The sequence below is a fragment of the Gymnoscopelus braueri genome (genome assembly GCF_963280865.1).
Source record: "Gymnoscopelus braueri genome assembly, chromosome: 1".
NCBI lineage: Eukaryota > Metazoa > Chordata > Actinopteri > Myctophiformes > Myctophidae > Gymnoscopelus > Gymnoscopelus braueri.
Window position 1 is genome coordinate 1,849,640 of NC_137603.1, and position 13,398 is coordinate 1,863,037.

General features: G+C 41.1%; 1 protein-coding gene across 1 annotated transcript in view; it reads right to left on the reverse strand.

The window, feature by feature from the left end:
- ano9b (anoctamin 9b) overlaps positions 1–13,398 on the reverse strand; it is a 58,352-nt gene that overhangs the window by 39,843 nt on the left and 5,111 nt on the right. Inside the window, exons 2-6 of the mRNA XM_080416326.1 lie at positions 11,164–11,220; positions 8,024–8,152; positions 6,594–6,733; positions 5,255–5,304; positions 579–646 (exon numbers count right to left, since the gene is read on the reverse strand). Of these exons, the coding sequence (XP_080272452.1) occupies positions 579–646; positions 5,255–5,304; positions 6,594–6,733; positions 8,024–8,152; positions 11,164–11,220 (444 nt within the window). The remainder of the gene's footprint in view (positions 1–578; positions 647–5,254; positions 5,305–6,593; positions 6,734–8,023; positions 8,153–11,163; positions 11,221–13,398) is intronic.

Here is a 13,398-nt window from a genome sequence, read left to right on the forward strand (position 1 = left end):
ATTTTTGGCAAGCGACATCTCTGCATGATATAGTAGAAGTAGATCATATCATTTAGTTATCTATAAACAGGAACAGATTGCATCTGTGATAAAGTGGAAAGAAGCGCAGCTCTAACGTAACGAGGTGTAATGATCAGTTGGGTGCATGTATGCAGTGGAAACACACATGTGACGTTAATTATAATATGGCCGGTAAATGTGTTCTTTGGCCGGTAAAATATAATCTTGCCGGCCATGGTGGCCGGCCCAAAAAATGAATAGCGGAAACCCTGCTGTGGACACTTCAGAAACCCACCTACCAGTGACATCATTGTTAGGCATGGTTTTCCTTTTTTTTTTTACATTTTTATTAACTCTTTGAACAATGGATTCCATTACAGCATGCTAACTTTACAGGAATAGAAACAAACATAATGCCCTGAACTAACCACCTGAATCCTTATAAAATAAATACATTCTCTAATTATGCTTATTATTATTCTCGTGCATACAGAACATGTTGTTATTATTATTATTAGTAGTAGTAGTAGTAGTAGTAGTATTATAATTATTATTATTAATAGTAGTATTATTCTCACCTCATGCAGACAGAACATGGTCTCAAACACATCTTTCTGCAGCAGTTCCTTCAGGTTCTCTTTTTTCTCTGAAAAAAAGAAAAAAAGAAACATATAGTTATGGCAGATATTTAGGCAGCTGATGGCTGCTCAGATGGCGCTCTTAGGGGTTAGCCACTTGCTTGAACCCTGGCTTCCCTATTCTGGGGAAAACAGTCGATCTACAAGCTCACGAAACGACGTGTTGCGAAGCCTTGTGAGCTTGTTGTAGATCGGCTACTTTCACTATTTTTCAGACTAATCCATAATACCATACAAACAACTAAAACTAAACACTACAACTAATACAAACTAAAGACTTTTACACGAAATAAAAACTAAACTAGTAGTAAAACCCACTTTAAAAATGTATCTAAACTAAACTGAGATGGAAAACAATGAGATCAAAACCAAAAACCTAAAAATAATGAACATTTCAAAACCATCATAATACTCAGGTACTATTAACTGTTACGTAAGAGGCCTATTGTTCAAAATGTTACTGGAGTAAAAGTAAAACGTATTGGCATCAAAATATACTTGAAAGTACCAAAAATGTATATCAAATGTACTCAAATGTTTGAAAATAGCCGATCTACAAGCTCACAACGCGTCGCCATGCGACGCGTTGTGAGCTTGTAGATCGGCTATTTTCAAAGAGCCTAGGCATAAAGCAAGGCTGAAGTGGTTAATGTAATTGTAGTGGAGTAGAAGTACAATATTTGCCTCTGTAAATGTAGTGGAGTAGAAGTAAAAAAGTATTGAAAATTGGAAATACTCCAGTAAAGTAAAAAAAATTATCCTCAAAATTGTACTTAAAGGACAACTTTGTTTTTTTTACAACAAGGGTTTATGTTTTAGATTGTAATTAAAGTAAATAAAAGATGCTTTCTATAGCTTTTGCAATTTTTTTTTTTACAGCGGGCGGGGGCATTCTGTCCGGTGGCTAAATATGCCTTTTTTACACATTAACCCGGCGTTTTCTTTATTATTATTTACAGTAGCTCTTCTAGCCCCCAATAACTCACATCTGACCATCAAAGACCACAGGACCTTTTTTATTGTGTAAAAAAGGCATATTTAGCCACTGGTAAAAAAAGATCGCGAAAATTGCTAAAACTATAGAAAGCAGTAAATGAGAAAAGAAATAACACTCATCTTTTATTTACTTTAATTACAAGCTAAAATATAAACCTGGGTTGTAAAAAAAAACAAAGTTGTCCTTTAAGTACAGTACTTGAGTAAATGTACTTAGTTACTTTAATGTGGAAGTGCATTCCTTTGTGTTGTGTGTTCGTTGCTGTGACGAAGCAGAGGTTCTCAAACATGGAGTCAAACAAACTAAGATGTCAGACTGTTTGCACAAAGGTCTACTGTATGTGTGTTACTGTTCCTTATGTAAACATCTGGATCTGATGCTATATTTAACCTCACCTACACACCTGTTACTATATATACACTACTGTATATCATGGGTCTTCAACAGTGGGTCAGGGACCCCTAGGGGGTCCTCAGAGCTACTACAGGGGGGGTCCACCAAATCTTTTTTTACCTTAAAGGTTTCATGACATTCAGTTTTACCACACATTAAAAGTCTTTGTCATGGTCATTCAAACGTGTATAAAATTCCACTCTAGTGAGCCATTGCAGGTGTTTTTCTCTCACATTTCTAAAGCCTTTTCAACTGCAATGAAAAAAGAAATCTTTGCCTGCGGGTGTCGCTGTTGAGGGATTTTGCCCCCCCCCCCCAAGGAAAGGATAGGGGAGGGGAGGGGCGAGGAGGAGAGTGGCTGGGATTAATGGCCTGTGACTTCACTATCCAAGGGCCAATCTCAGATTACTTTTCAGACTAATTATTCTGAAAACCCCAGACCACAGAAAATCCACTGAATGTTCAAAGTTCAGGTTTTTTGGGTGTAATTGAAGTCATAAAACCCCCCCAAAAAAACATAAGAAATAAAAAAAGTGAAAATGAATGTCATAGAACCTTTAACCACTTGAACCCTTGCATCCCTTTTCTGAGGACAACTTTAGCCAAAAATAGCAGATCTACAAGCTCACAACGCCTCGCAGAGCGAGGCGTTGTGAGCTTGTAGATTTTTGGCAAAGAGGTTTGGTGTAGAGGGAAAAAAAGAGCACGCCCAAGTTAAACAAGACCAGGAGACCTGGTTCTGCCAGACCCAGACTTCACATGACGTGTCAGCCTGTGTCTATGCCCATGTATGGACGAAAGGGGGACAGACTTTTATGGCTGGGGCCTAAGGACAAAGTGACCATGCCCATGTATGGAGAAAACAGGTACAAAGCCTCATGTAAGCCAGACCCCCTGGGTCCGGCAAAAATCACACCCAGTGTGAAGTGAGCGGTGTTATTTAAGGTCATCACAGTGATGGAAGCTCACTTAAAAAGAAAAAATGTTTTTTTGCGTGGTGCTATTTATAGGTTATGAATTTCATCATGCGTCTCGCCATCCAATCACAGAGTGGTCTGAATACTTATCGGCCAATCACAGTGCAGCGAAAGACATTTTTCACGACGGATGGGTCATGGGTCCCAACCCCACCTATAGGAGCGGCTACACCGCTCAAAAACAACAGCGTGCAATCTACAACACAATTGTATACGTAGTGGGGGTCCCTGCTTCACCTCTCTCTCAGCTAGGGGGTCCTTGGCCTGAAAACCCCTGCTTTAGGTGGTAGGTTTTTTTTTACTTTTACATGAACCACATGAACCATAGCATCCATATTCCGGGGGGAACATTGGCTGAACATAGACGATGTATAAAAATCTCAAGTTGAGGCGAAATCTCCGGCGAAGAGGTTTGTTGTAGAGGGGGGAAAAGGAGTGGACCAAGTACAGAGCCAAAAGGTCAAATTTACTTTTAAGTTTTGAGTTTAAGTGGTTAAAGGGATAGTTCACCCCAAAAAATAATCTTATTTTCTATCAGTTACTCACCCCGTGAAGCATTGAATTCATAGAGATGTTTTAGTTTTTGTTGCATTCCTGAGACAATGATTTGATAACCCGCGTAAAGATACTAATGTATCCGGTAGGAGACACAAAGGAGACTCTTGGAGTCTCCTACCGGAGAGACCGCCGTTCATCAAATGATTGGCTTAGGAATGAGGCAAAAACTAAAAAAAATCTCCATGAATTCAAGGCTTCATGGGGTGTGAAATTGATAGAAAATACGTATTTTTTGGGGTGAACTACTCCTTTAAATGTCTGAAAGATCCAACACAACACTGATGACTGTCAAACAAGTCTATGAATCAATCTATGAAAACTATGAAAAAGTTAATATGCAACACAATGTTATACAATATGTAGTGCTTCATCCCTCTCTCAGCTAAGGGGTCCCTGCTTCATCCCTCTCTCAGCTAAGGGGTCCCTGCTTCATCTCTCTCTCAGCAAAGGGGTCCCTGCTTCATCTCTCTCTCAGCAAAGGGGTCCCTGCTTCATCTCTCTCTAAGCTAAGGGGTCCCTGCTTTGTCTGTCTCTCAGATAAGGGGTCCCTGCTTCATCTCTCTCTCAGCAAAGGGGTCCCTGCTTCATCTGTCTCTAAGCTAAGGGGTCCCTGCTTCATCTGTCTCTCAGCTAAGGGGTCCCTGCTTCATCTCTCTCTCAGCAAAGGGGTCCCTGCTTCATCTGTCTCTAAGCTAAGGGGTCCCTGCTTCATCTGTCTCTCAGCAAAGGGGTCCCTGCTTCATCTGTCTCTAAGCTAAGGGGTCCCTGCTTCATCTGTCTCTCAGCTAAGGGGTCCCTGCTTCATCTCTCTCTCAGCTAAGGGGTCCCTGCTTCATCTCTCTCTCAGCTAAGGGATCCCTGCTTCATCTCTCTCTCAGCTAAGGGGTCCCTGCTTCATCTGTCTCTCAGCTAAGGGGTCCCTGCTTCATCTGTCTCTCAGCTAAGGGGTCCCTGCTTCATCTGTCTCTCAGCTAAGGGGTCCCTGCTTCATCTGTCTCTCAGCTAAGGGGTCCCTGCTTCATCTCTCTCTCAGCTAAGGGGTCCCTGCTTCATCTCTCTCTCAGCAAAGGGGTCCCTGCTTCATCTGTCTCTCAGCTAAGGGGTCCCTGCTTCGTCTGTCTCTCAGATAAGGGGGTCCCTGCTTCATCTGTCTCTCAGATAAAGGGGTCCCTGCTTCATCTGTCTCTCAGCTAAGGGGTCCCTGCTTCATCTGTCTCTCAGATAAGGGGTCCCTGCTTCATCTGTCTCTCAGCTAAGGGGTCCCTGCTTCATCTGTCTCTCAGCTAAGGGGTCCCTGCTTCATCTCTCTCTCAGCTAAGGGGTCCCTGCTTCATCTCTCTCTCAGCAAAGGGGTCCCTGCTTCATCTCTCTCTCAGCTAAGGGGTCCCTGCTTCATCTCTCTCTCAGCTAAGGGGTCCCTGCTTCATCTCTCTCTCAGCTAAGGGGTCCCTGCTTCATCTCTCTCTCAGCTAAGGGGTCCCTGCTTCATCTCTCTCTCAGCTAAGGGGTCCCTGCTTCATCTCTCTCTCAGCTAAGGGGTCCCTGCTTCATCTCTCTCTCAGCTAAGGGGTCCCTGCTTCATCTCTCTCTCAGCTAAGGGGTCCCTGCTTCATCTCTCTCTCTTGTTGAAGACCCCTGCCTGTCTCCCTGCCTGTCTGCCTGCCTGCCTGCCTGCCTGTCTCAATACTGACCTCCAGTGGTGATGTAGGTGTGATGCAGGATGAAATGTACAACTCGTATCCTGGAGGAGACAAGGAGACAAGGAGACAAGGAGACATTCATCCTTTTTAGACATTTGTAATACCTCTGAAATGACAAATAAGACCATTACGGTCTCAAAAGTAACCAGCAAATTATACTAAATGGTCAAACATTGGCCAAATTGTCAAATATTACCTTAGAAAGAAGCAACATTTTTGAAAATAGTCAATAATATATAATATCACAATATTTATCTGTGGAACGCGAGACTATCAGAGAACGATGAGAGTGAGACGGGGGAGAGGAGGAATGCACAGACCAATCACCTCTATCAAGGCAAGAGGGTGAAACACTGGCCATCAGAAAGGAATCAGGGCCTGGGCTTCACTTAGATTTGGTGATGGTATCTGCACATTTATAAAGTTACTATTTAATGACTTTTAAGACCCTTTTAATACCAAATTGGCCAAATTGTCAAATATTAGGTAAGAAGAAAGAGGCAAACATTGTGAAAGCTCACAACGCCTCGCACTGTGAGGCGTTGTGAGCTTGTAGATCGGCTATTTTCACAATACAATATTTATCTGTGGAACCGAGTCAAACTACAATTCCAAGTCCTTGTCAGGGTCAAACCCACTGGTTGAGAACCACTAGTCTACATCACCACATGAACACAAGGTCAAAGTCACTAAGTCAAAAACCCTTTTGCATTTTTTCAGATGTTGAAAAACGGCCAAAAACAACTGCAGTTTCATTCACTGTGGATCTACCAACCAATACCAATAGAGCGCCCAAGTCTGACGTCACTGCCGCTAGAGGGCGCTGTTCCGCTGGCTCGTGGCTTTACTTTTTGTGTTGAAATCCCCATTTGGGAATGTTAGATCACGTCATATAAGAACTGTGTTCCAAACATAAACACACCACCCTGGCGTTTTTGTCAGGGGGGTGGGGTGGCTCTGCATCGTTTATGATATTCATTCATATTTCATACAGCCTGTTTCTGGTGAAAATGGAATTAATTCTGCCTTAAAAGTCTTAAGAACTATTACTTCCGGGTCTGAAATCACTGTCCCCACAGCAGCCGCGTTCATGGGAAATGTAGTCTTTGGGTTGTTTGACTGGTTTCTAGTGTTTATATTGTGTTACTCTTTGGGTAAATGTGTACATTTACACCTTCAGTCGATGCTTCATATCCATATGAGTCAAAACACCAGGGTGGTGTGTTTATGTTTGGAACACAGTTCTTATATGAAGCGATCTAAGATTCCCTAGCTTATGTAATGGATGGACGGACAGGTTGGTGGGCGGACGGACGGGCGTATAACGTACCGTGTAGCGTGTGGTATCGCCCCCTTCAGGTCGCTCCTCCAGTTGCAGGCGTCAGAGACCTTCAGCAGATACTTGTATTGTTCAAACACATCGTTAGGAGCGACCACTCCATAGAACACCTTGTCATCATGGACAATCCTCTACACACACACACACACACACACACACACACACACACACACACACACACACACACACACACACACACACACACACACATAGACACCCATTATACAATATACACACACTCCATAGAACACCTTGTCTTCATGAGGAAAACTCTGCACACATATGAAAATGTGTCTTATTCACATGACTATAGAGATAATGTGTACCGATTTGCGTGAAATGTTTTGCAAGAATCGGCCTCCTGGTGGCACTATAACAGGCCGATCTGTACAGTGTGGGGCAGAGATTGTGCTCCGGCATCCAGGCAGTGTGTGTGTGCGCACAGTTTCACGTCGACCGGCCCAACCGTGCCGGAGATTAGCCGTTCACAGACAGACGGACAGGGTGTGAAACATATAGTCTGTTCTATGCCTTCGGCCTGGCGGAGACTAAGATTTTGTGGTGACTTGCTTTCTGGAGGATAAACCATGCTTTCTGGAGGATAAACCATGCTTTCTGGAGGATAAACCATGCTTTCTGGAGGATAAATAACGCTTTCTGGAGGGTAAACCATGCTTTCTGGAGGATAAATGACGCTTTCTGGAGGATAAAGCATGCTTTCTGGAGGATAAAGCATGCTTTCTGGAGGATAAATAACGCTTTCTGGAGGATAAACCATGCTTTCTGGAGGATAAATAATGCTTTCTGGAGGATAAACCATGCTTTCTGGAGGATCAAGCATGCTTTCTGGAGGATAAAGCATGCTTTCTGGAGGATAAACCATGCTTTCTGGAGGATAAAGCATGCTTTCTGGAGGATAAACCATGCTTTCTGGAGGATAAACCATGCTTTCTGGAGGATAAATAACGCTTTCTGGAGGATAAACCATGCTTTCTGGAGGATAAATAACGCTTTCTGGAGGGTAAACCATGCTTTCTGGAGGATAAATAACGCTTTCTGGAGGATAAAGCATGCTTTCTGGAGGATAAAGCATGCTTTCTGGAGGATAAACCATGCTTTCTGGAGGATAAATAACGCTTTCTGGAGGATAAACCATGCTTTCTGGAGGATAAATAATGCTTTCTGGAGGATAAACCATGCTTTCTGGAGGATAAAGCATGCTTTCTGGAGGATAAAGCATGCTTTCTGGAGGATAAACAACGCTTTCTGGAGGATAAACCATGCTTTCTGGAGGATAAACCATGCTTTCTGGCGGATAAACAACGCTTTCTGGAGGATAAACCATGCTTTCTGGAGGATAAACCATGCTTTCTGGCGGATAAACAACGCTTTCTGGAGGATAAACCATGCTTCAGACTCACAGTGACTTTCATGTTCTTCTTCTCCCTCAGCTGTTGGATGAAGTCTCTCTGCTGCTGGGCCTTGTGGGATTCCTCCAGGTCATCCAGCGTATCAGCAACCAGCACGTAGTCATATGACATCTGTGTGGGCTGCAGGAAGAAACACACTTCCCTTACACACTCACACGGCGTAGTGTCATCAGCGCGTCATAGCTGGGGTCGGAGTCAGCTTGGGGGAAAACACAGATTTCCCCCAGCTGGTATGACAGTGGGGGGTGTGGGGTTTTCAAGCTCCGATGCTGTAAAAGTATACTAATTTAAAAAGCAGGCGTCATGCCTTGATCACGGGCAAAGAACCTAGTTGCCACTCGACAAGGAACGCTACTGATGGAGTTAAAACTATATGTTTTGTGGACCAGATTGATATGATCTAGAAATATCAATCTAACCAGTCAAATCAATATAGTGGTGTCTTTTTGGGCCTGTCTTTTAAACATGCTTTTTGTAACTCTACTATACTTTCCCTACCAAGGCCATGTAGCTGGCTCCATATTTGTTATCTGGTGCCGGCTCCATATGTTTCCAAATCAGTAAACTTGTCTTGTCAACGCTTTGTGCTTTAATGTCAAATGGTGTGTTTAATGTCCTAATGACCTGTATCTCTGTACGATGACCTACTGTATATCTCTGCATGACCTGACATTGTCACTAATTCCCTTTGTCAGCTGTCATCCCATCACAGATAACCTGGCACATGTCTTATGATATCGAAGGGATGACTTGTTTATGGAACCGAGAATTGTACACAAGGACACCATAAGATGAACAACAACTTATTATTATGACAGCCAGATGCCTGCACATCTCATCCAACTCCAGCCAATCATTAGGATACACCTATGTCTGATGTCATTAAAGTCCAACTGTGTATACATACTGTTGTTTGTTATTGTATCATTAGTGTGATTTTGTGTTCTTGTCTGTAACTTGTACTGTCCCGTGTGCACGCTCAGCAATACAGACTGATTAATTTTTGACATCCCGTTGTCTGACTCTCAGTTCTTTGGTGTCGACTGGTCAAAACTTGGGGTCTTAGAACCAAACTATCTTTTCCATCTAATCTTGGAGTATCAGAATTCAACTCCATCAACTACATTAGCAAATTAAACAAGAGTCCGATTGGAATGTTGTCCTTTACTGGACAGAGGATCCAACACAACACAATGGCCCGAAGTTATCTGATTTAATCGCCTGGTAAGAGACACTATTACATTTTCTATAGATATGATCAATTAAAGTTATCATATTATCAAAAAGCAAAAGCCGTTAATTCATCAATGTTTATGTTACGTTTTAGTGAATTCCAAGTACAGGAGACAGTATCGACGCCATTAGAGTTTGGAAGTGTGTAGTTATCAACATGCAGGGATTTACACACAACACAAGCCAAACCCCAGACTATCCTTGTTTCAAACCTACAGAAAACATAGTTTAAAACATGGCAATGAACACGGAGCTAAAGCAGTGTGTAAATCCTGCATGATATTAAATGCCGCTCTTCGCCAAACGATAAAGTTAGATAATACCGTCTTTAGAGACTCCGGTCTCTAAACTGTACCTCCAATTCACTATAAACATTATTGATGACTTAATGGCTGTTGGGTTCTGATATTATGGTAAGTTTAATTGATCATATCTTGTAATAGTGTCTCTACCAGGCGATTAAACACTGTGCATACTGTATGTAAACATGTTTTGTAACACGGAGGGAGAAGGAGGGTAACCAGAACACTCGCCCAAAAACACGCTCGCCCCCAGTTTTTTTTCCGCCGACCAGCGGTTCTTGTATTCTTGTATTTATTTTACTGAGGATAAGGTTTGAAATAAGTTTAGGTTTAGGCATAGTTTTACTGAGGTTAAAGGGGAATTTTTTTCACATATTTTAATAGCTTTTTTTTTTTTTTTTTTTTTTGAGATCTGACGTTCATAGTGACAGAACACTGTCCCCAAAAAAAAAAAAAAAAAAAGAAAACAGAAGTCTCGCTAGACGAGATTGAAATCTCGAGATTTCAATCTCGTCTAGCGAGACTTCTGTTTTTTTTTTTTTTTTTTTTTTTTGGTTGCATAGTGTTCTGTCACTATGAACGTCAGATCTCACCAAAAAAAACTAAAAAAAAAACTATTAAAATATGTGATCTAACCTAAGGCCTATCCGCGCACCTTTTAAGCTGTGGCGGCTCAGGGGTGGAGTTATGAAATTTTTCTACTGTACCATTCATCCTAAGATATCATAACGTCATAGAAAAGGTAAGAAAACTTTAGTCCAAAATTCCCCTTTAAGGTTAGGAATAAGGTTAGGTTTAGACACCGTTTTACTGAGATTACATTTAGGAATAAGGTTAGGTTTAGGCATAGTTTTACTGAGGTTAGGTTTAGGAATACCAGGTGAATACCTCTGGATTTGCCCCGGGGCGACTGTGTTTTCCTCACACTAAGTTCAAACTAAGCCTAGTTATTAGTTTAACCCATTCAATCCGAGGACGCATCTCTGTCATTTTAGATTTCTTTGGCTATTCAAAAATAGCAGATCTACAAGCTCATAGCGCGGCACCGAGTGCCAATCTTGAAAATGTGTGCAAATCTTTGAATATATATATATAACTCACATCGTTGCTTCTGGGGGTCCCTGGAACAGAAATATGTTACAAAAGTTATTTTTTTTAATAAATATATATTTAAAGATTTGAAAAAATGTTCACGATTTTTGCCACGCTATGAGCTTGTAGATCTGCTATTTTTTAATGGCCAAAAAATTCTAGAATGACAGAGATACCTTCCCGGTCTAAATGTCCTTTTAAAAGCCATTTAAGCTCTAACTAGGCTATGTTTGAACTTAGTGTGATTAGTAGTGTTCATGCCTACCCTGTTGTAGCACTTATTGTAAGTAGCTTTGGATAAAAGCGTCTGATGTAATTACATTACAGTCATACATGTATCTATGTTTCTATATCTATGGTTAGTTTAGTGTGTGTGTGTGTGTGTGTGTGTGTGTGTGTGTGTGTGTGTGTGTGTGTGTGTGTGTGTGTGTGTGTGTGTGTGTGTGTGTGTGTGTGTGTGTGTGTGTGTGTGTGTGTGTGTGTGTGTGTGTGTGTGTGTCTCACCAGAACAGGAAGTAGAGGTTGTCCATCTTTACGTCTGTCCCACAGCTCAATGTCCTCCTATAACACACACACACACACACACACACACACACACACACACACACACACACACACACACACACACACACACACACACACACACACACACACACACACACACACACACACACACACACACACACACACACACACACACACACACACACACACACACACACACACAAAAATGATTGATTGATTGATGATATTGACATTTTATGGAATGGAAGTAGTACGGTCTGAAGCTCATAAAGCGTCACGGTGTGACACATTGTGATCTTGTAGATCTGCTATTTTCACTATTTAAAAAAATATATGTAATTGTTCATTAATCGTTATCGAGGCAAAGATGAGTAAGTACATTTGAGTAAATGTACTTAGTTACTTTCCACCACTGCAGGTAAGCAATGCATGTTAATGATGGGTGTGTTTATGTTCAGCTTTGCCTGGAGCAGGGGTTGGCAACCTTAGGCACGCTGCCAACGTTGGCACAGAGGAGGCTGATCACTGGCAAACTGGCACGTCACCTTCCTAAACTAATGGCCCAAGTCTTTTTTTGTTAGGAAATTTATATTGTTGCCTAAGTCAGCTCCTCATGACACTGGCCACCTCAAATGGCCTAACTCCTAATTGAAAAGGATTGATTGATTGATGTACTTTATTTAGTAAGACATGAGAACATCAGTACATGGAAGTACAAATTCACAATACAAGGTCTACTAAACTGGGAGACTCATTAAGCACTGAGCTTGTTTAAGATGAGAACCCCACGCACACAAATCATGATGACATATAAGAGACAGACAGATATACACACTACTATACATATAAGAGACGGACAGATATACACACTACTATACATATAAGAGACAGACAGATATACACACTACTATACATATAAGAGACAGACAGATATACACACTACTATACATATAAGAGACAGACAGATATACACACTACTATACATATAAGAGACAGACAGATATACACACTACTATACATATAAGAGACAGACAGATAAACACACTACTATACATATAAGAGACAGACAGATATACACACTACTATACATATAAGAGACAGACAGATATACACACTACTATACATATAAGAGACACACAGATATACACACTACTATACAGAATGTCATACAATCAGCTTACAGGTTACTGGTATGAAGAGTGAAAAATATGTATAAGAGAAGAAGAAAAAGGGGGGGGGGTAGGGGGGGGTAGGTTAAGACTTGGACAGGGGCCATTTTCGAATTGCAGCCTCCTGAAGGTGTATCTTTAGGGCAGTTTTGAAAGTGAGTAGGGTTTTACACTCCTTTACTCCTTTTGGTAGGGCATTCCACATTTTTGATGAATAGCATGAGAACGAGTTCATTCCCTTTGTTGAGCCAAATCTGGGTTGAACATGATCAGTGGAGCTGCCTCTGGTGTTATGATCGTGGACTGCATTAACATTCTGGAAGTATTTAGACAAATACAGGGGGATCCCAATGTTGTGGTGTATCTTGAAGACCAGGCCCATAGCAAGTTGCTGTACTCTGTCCTCAACCCTAAGCCATCCAATCCTAGCAAAATGAGCAGGGGATCATGCTGTTCCCTCCCCTGTTAGTATAATGGCCTACAGTATCTCCTTAGTGTGACTTAGGCCAAAATAGGCCATGTTTTGGGCCACTGTGTCACATGGTTTTGTGACTTGGGACAAAAAAATGGCCAAATGATTTTGACTTATTTATGTTACATAACTGACAGACAGTGCTATTTTTATGTTAGTAGTCATAATTTGTTATAAACGTTTTGGGTGAAATGATTAAGAAATATCATATAGTTTTGTTTTGGATCAGTTTTTATTTTTTCTGAAAAACTTTAAAAAAAAAGACTCAGTCCATTAGTTTAGGAAGGTGACGATAAGTGTGAGAGAGAAGATGTTTCTGTCAGATAAATGAAGTCCACTCACATCTATTTACAAATGACATCCTGCACATAATTCTACATTTATGTTTAGGATATTAACTCTCTCATGCTTTAGCTCATGTGTATTCAACAGGGGGTCCTCAGAGTTACTATAAATCTTTGGGTGAAAGGATTATTATACAATATATATATATATATATATATATATATATATATATATATATATATATATATATATATATATATATATATATATATATATATATATATATAT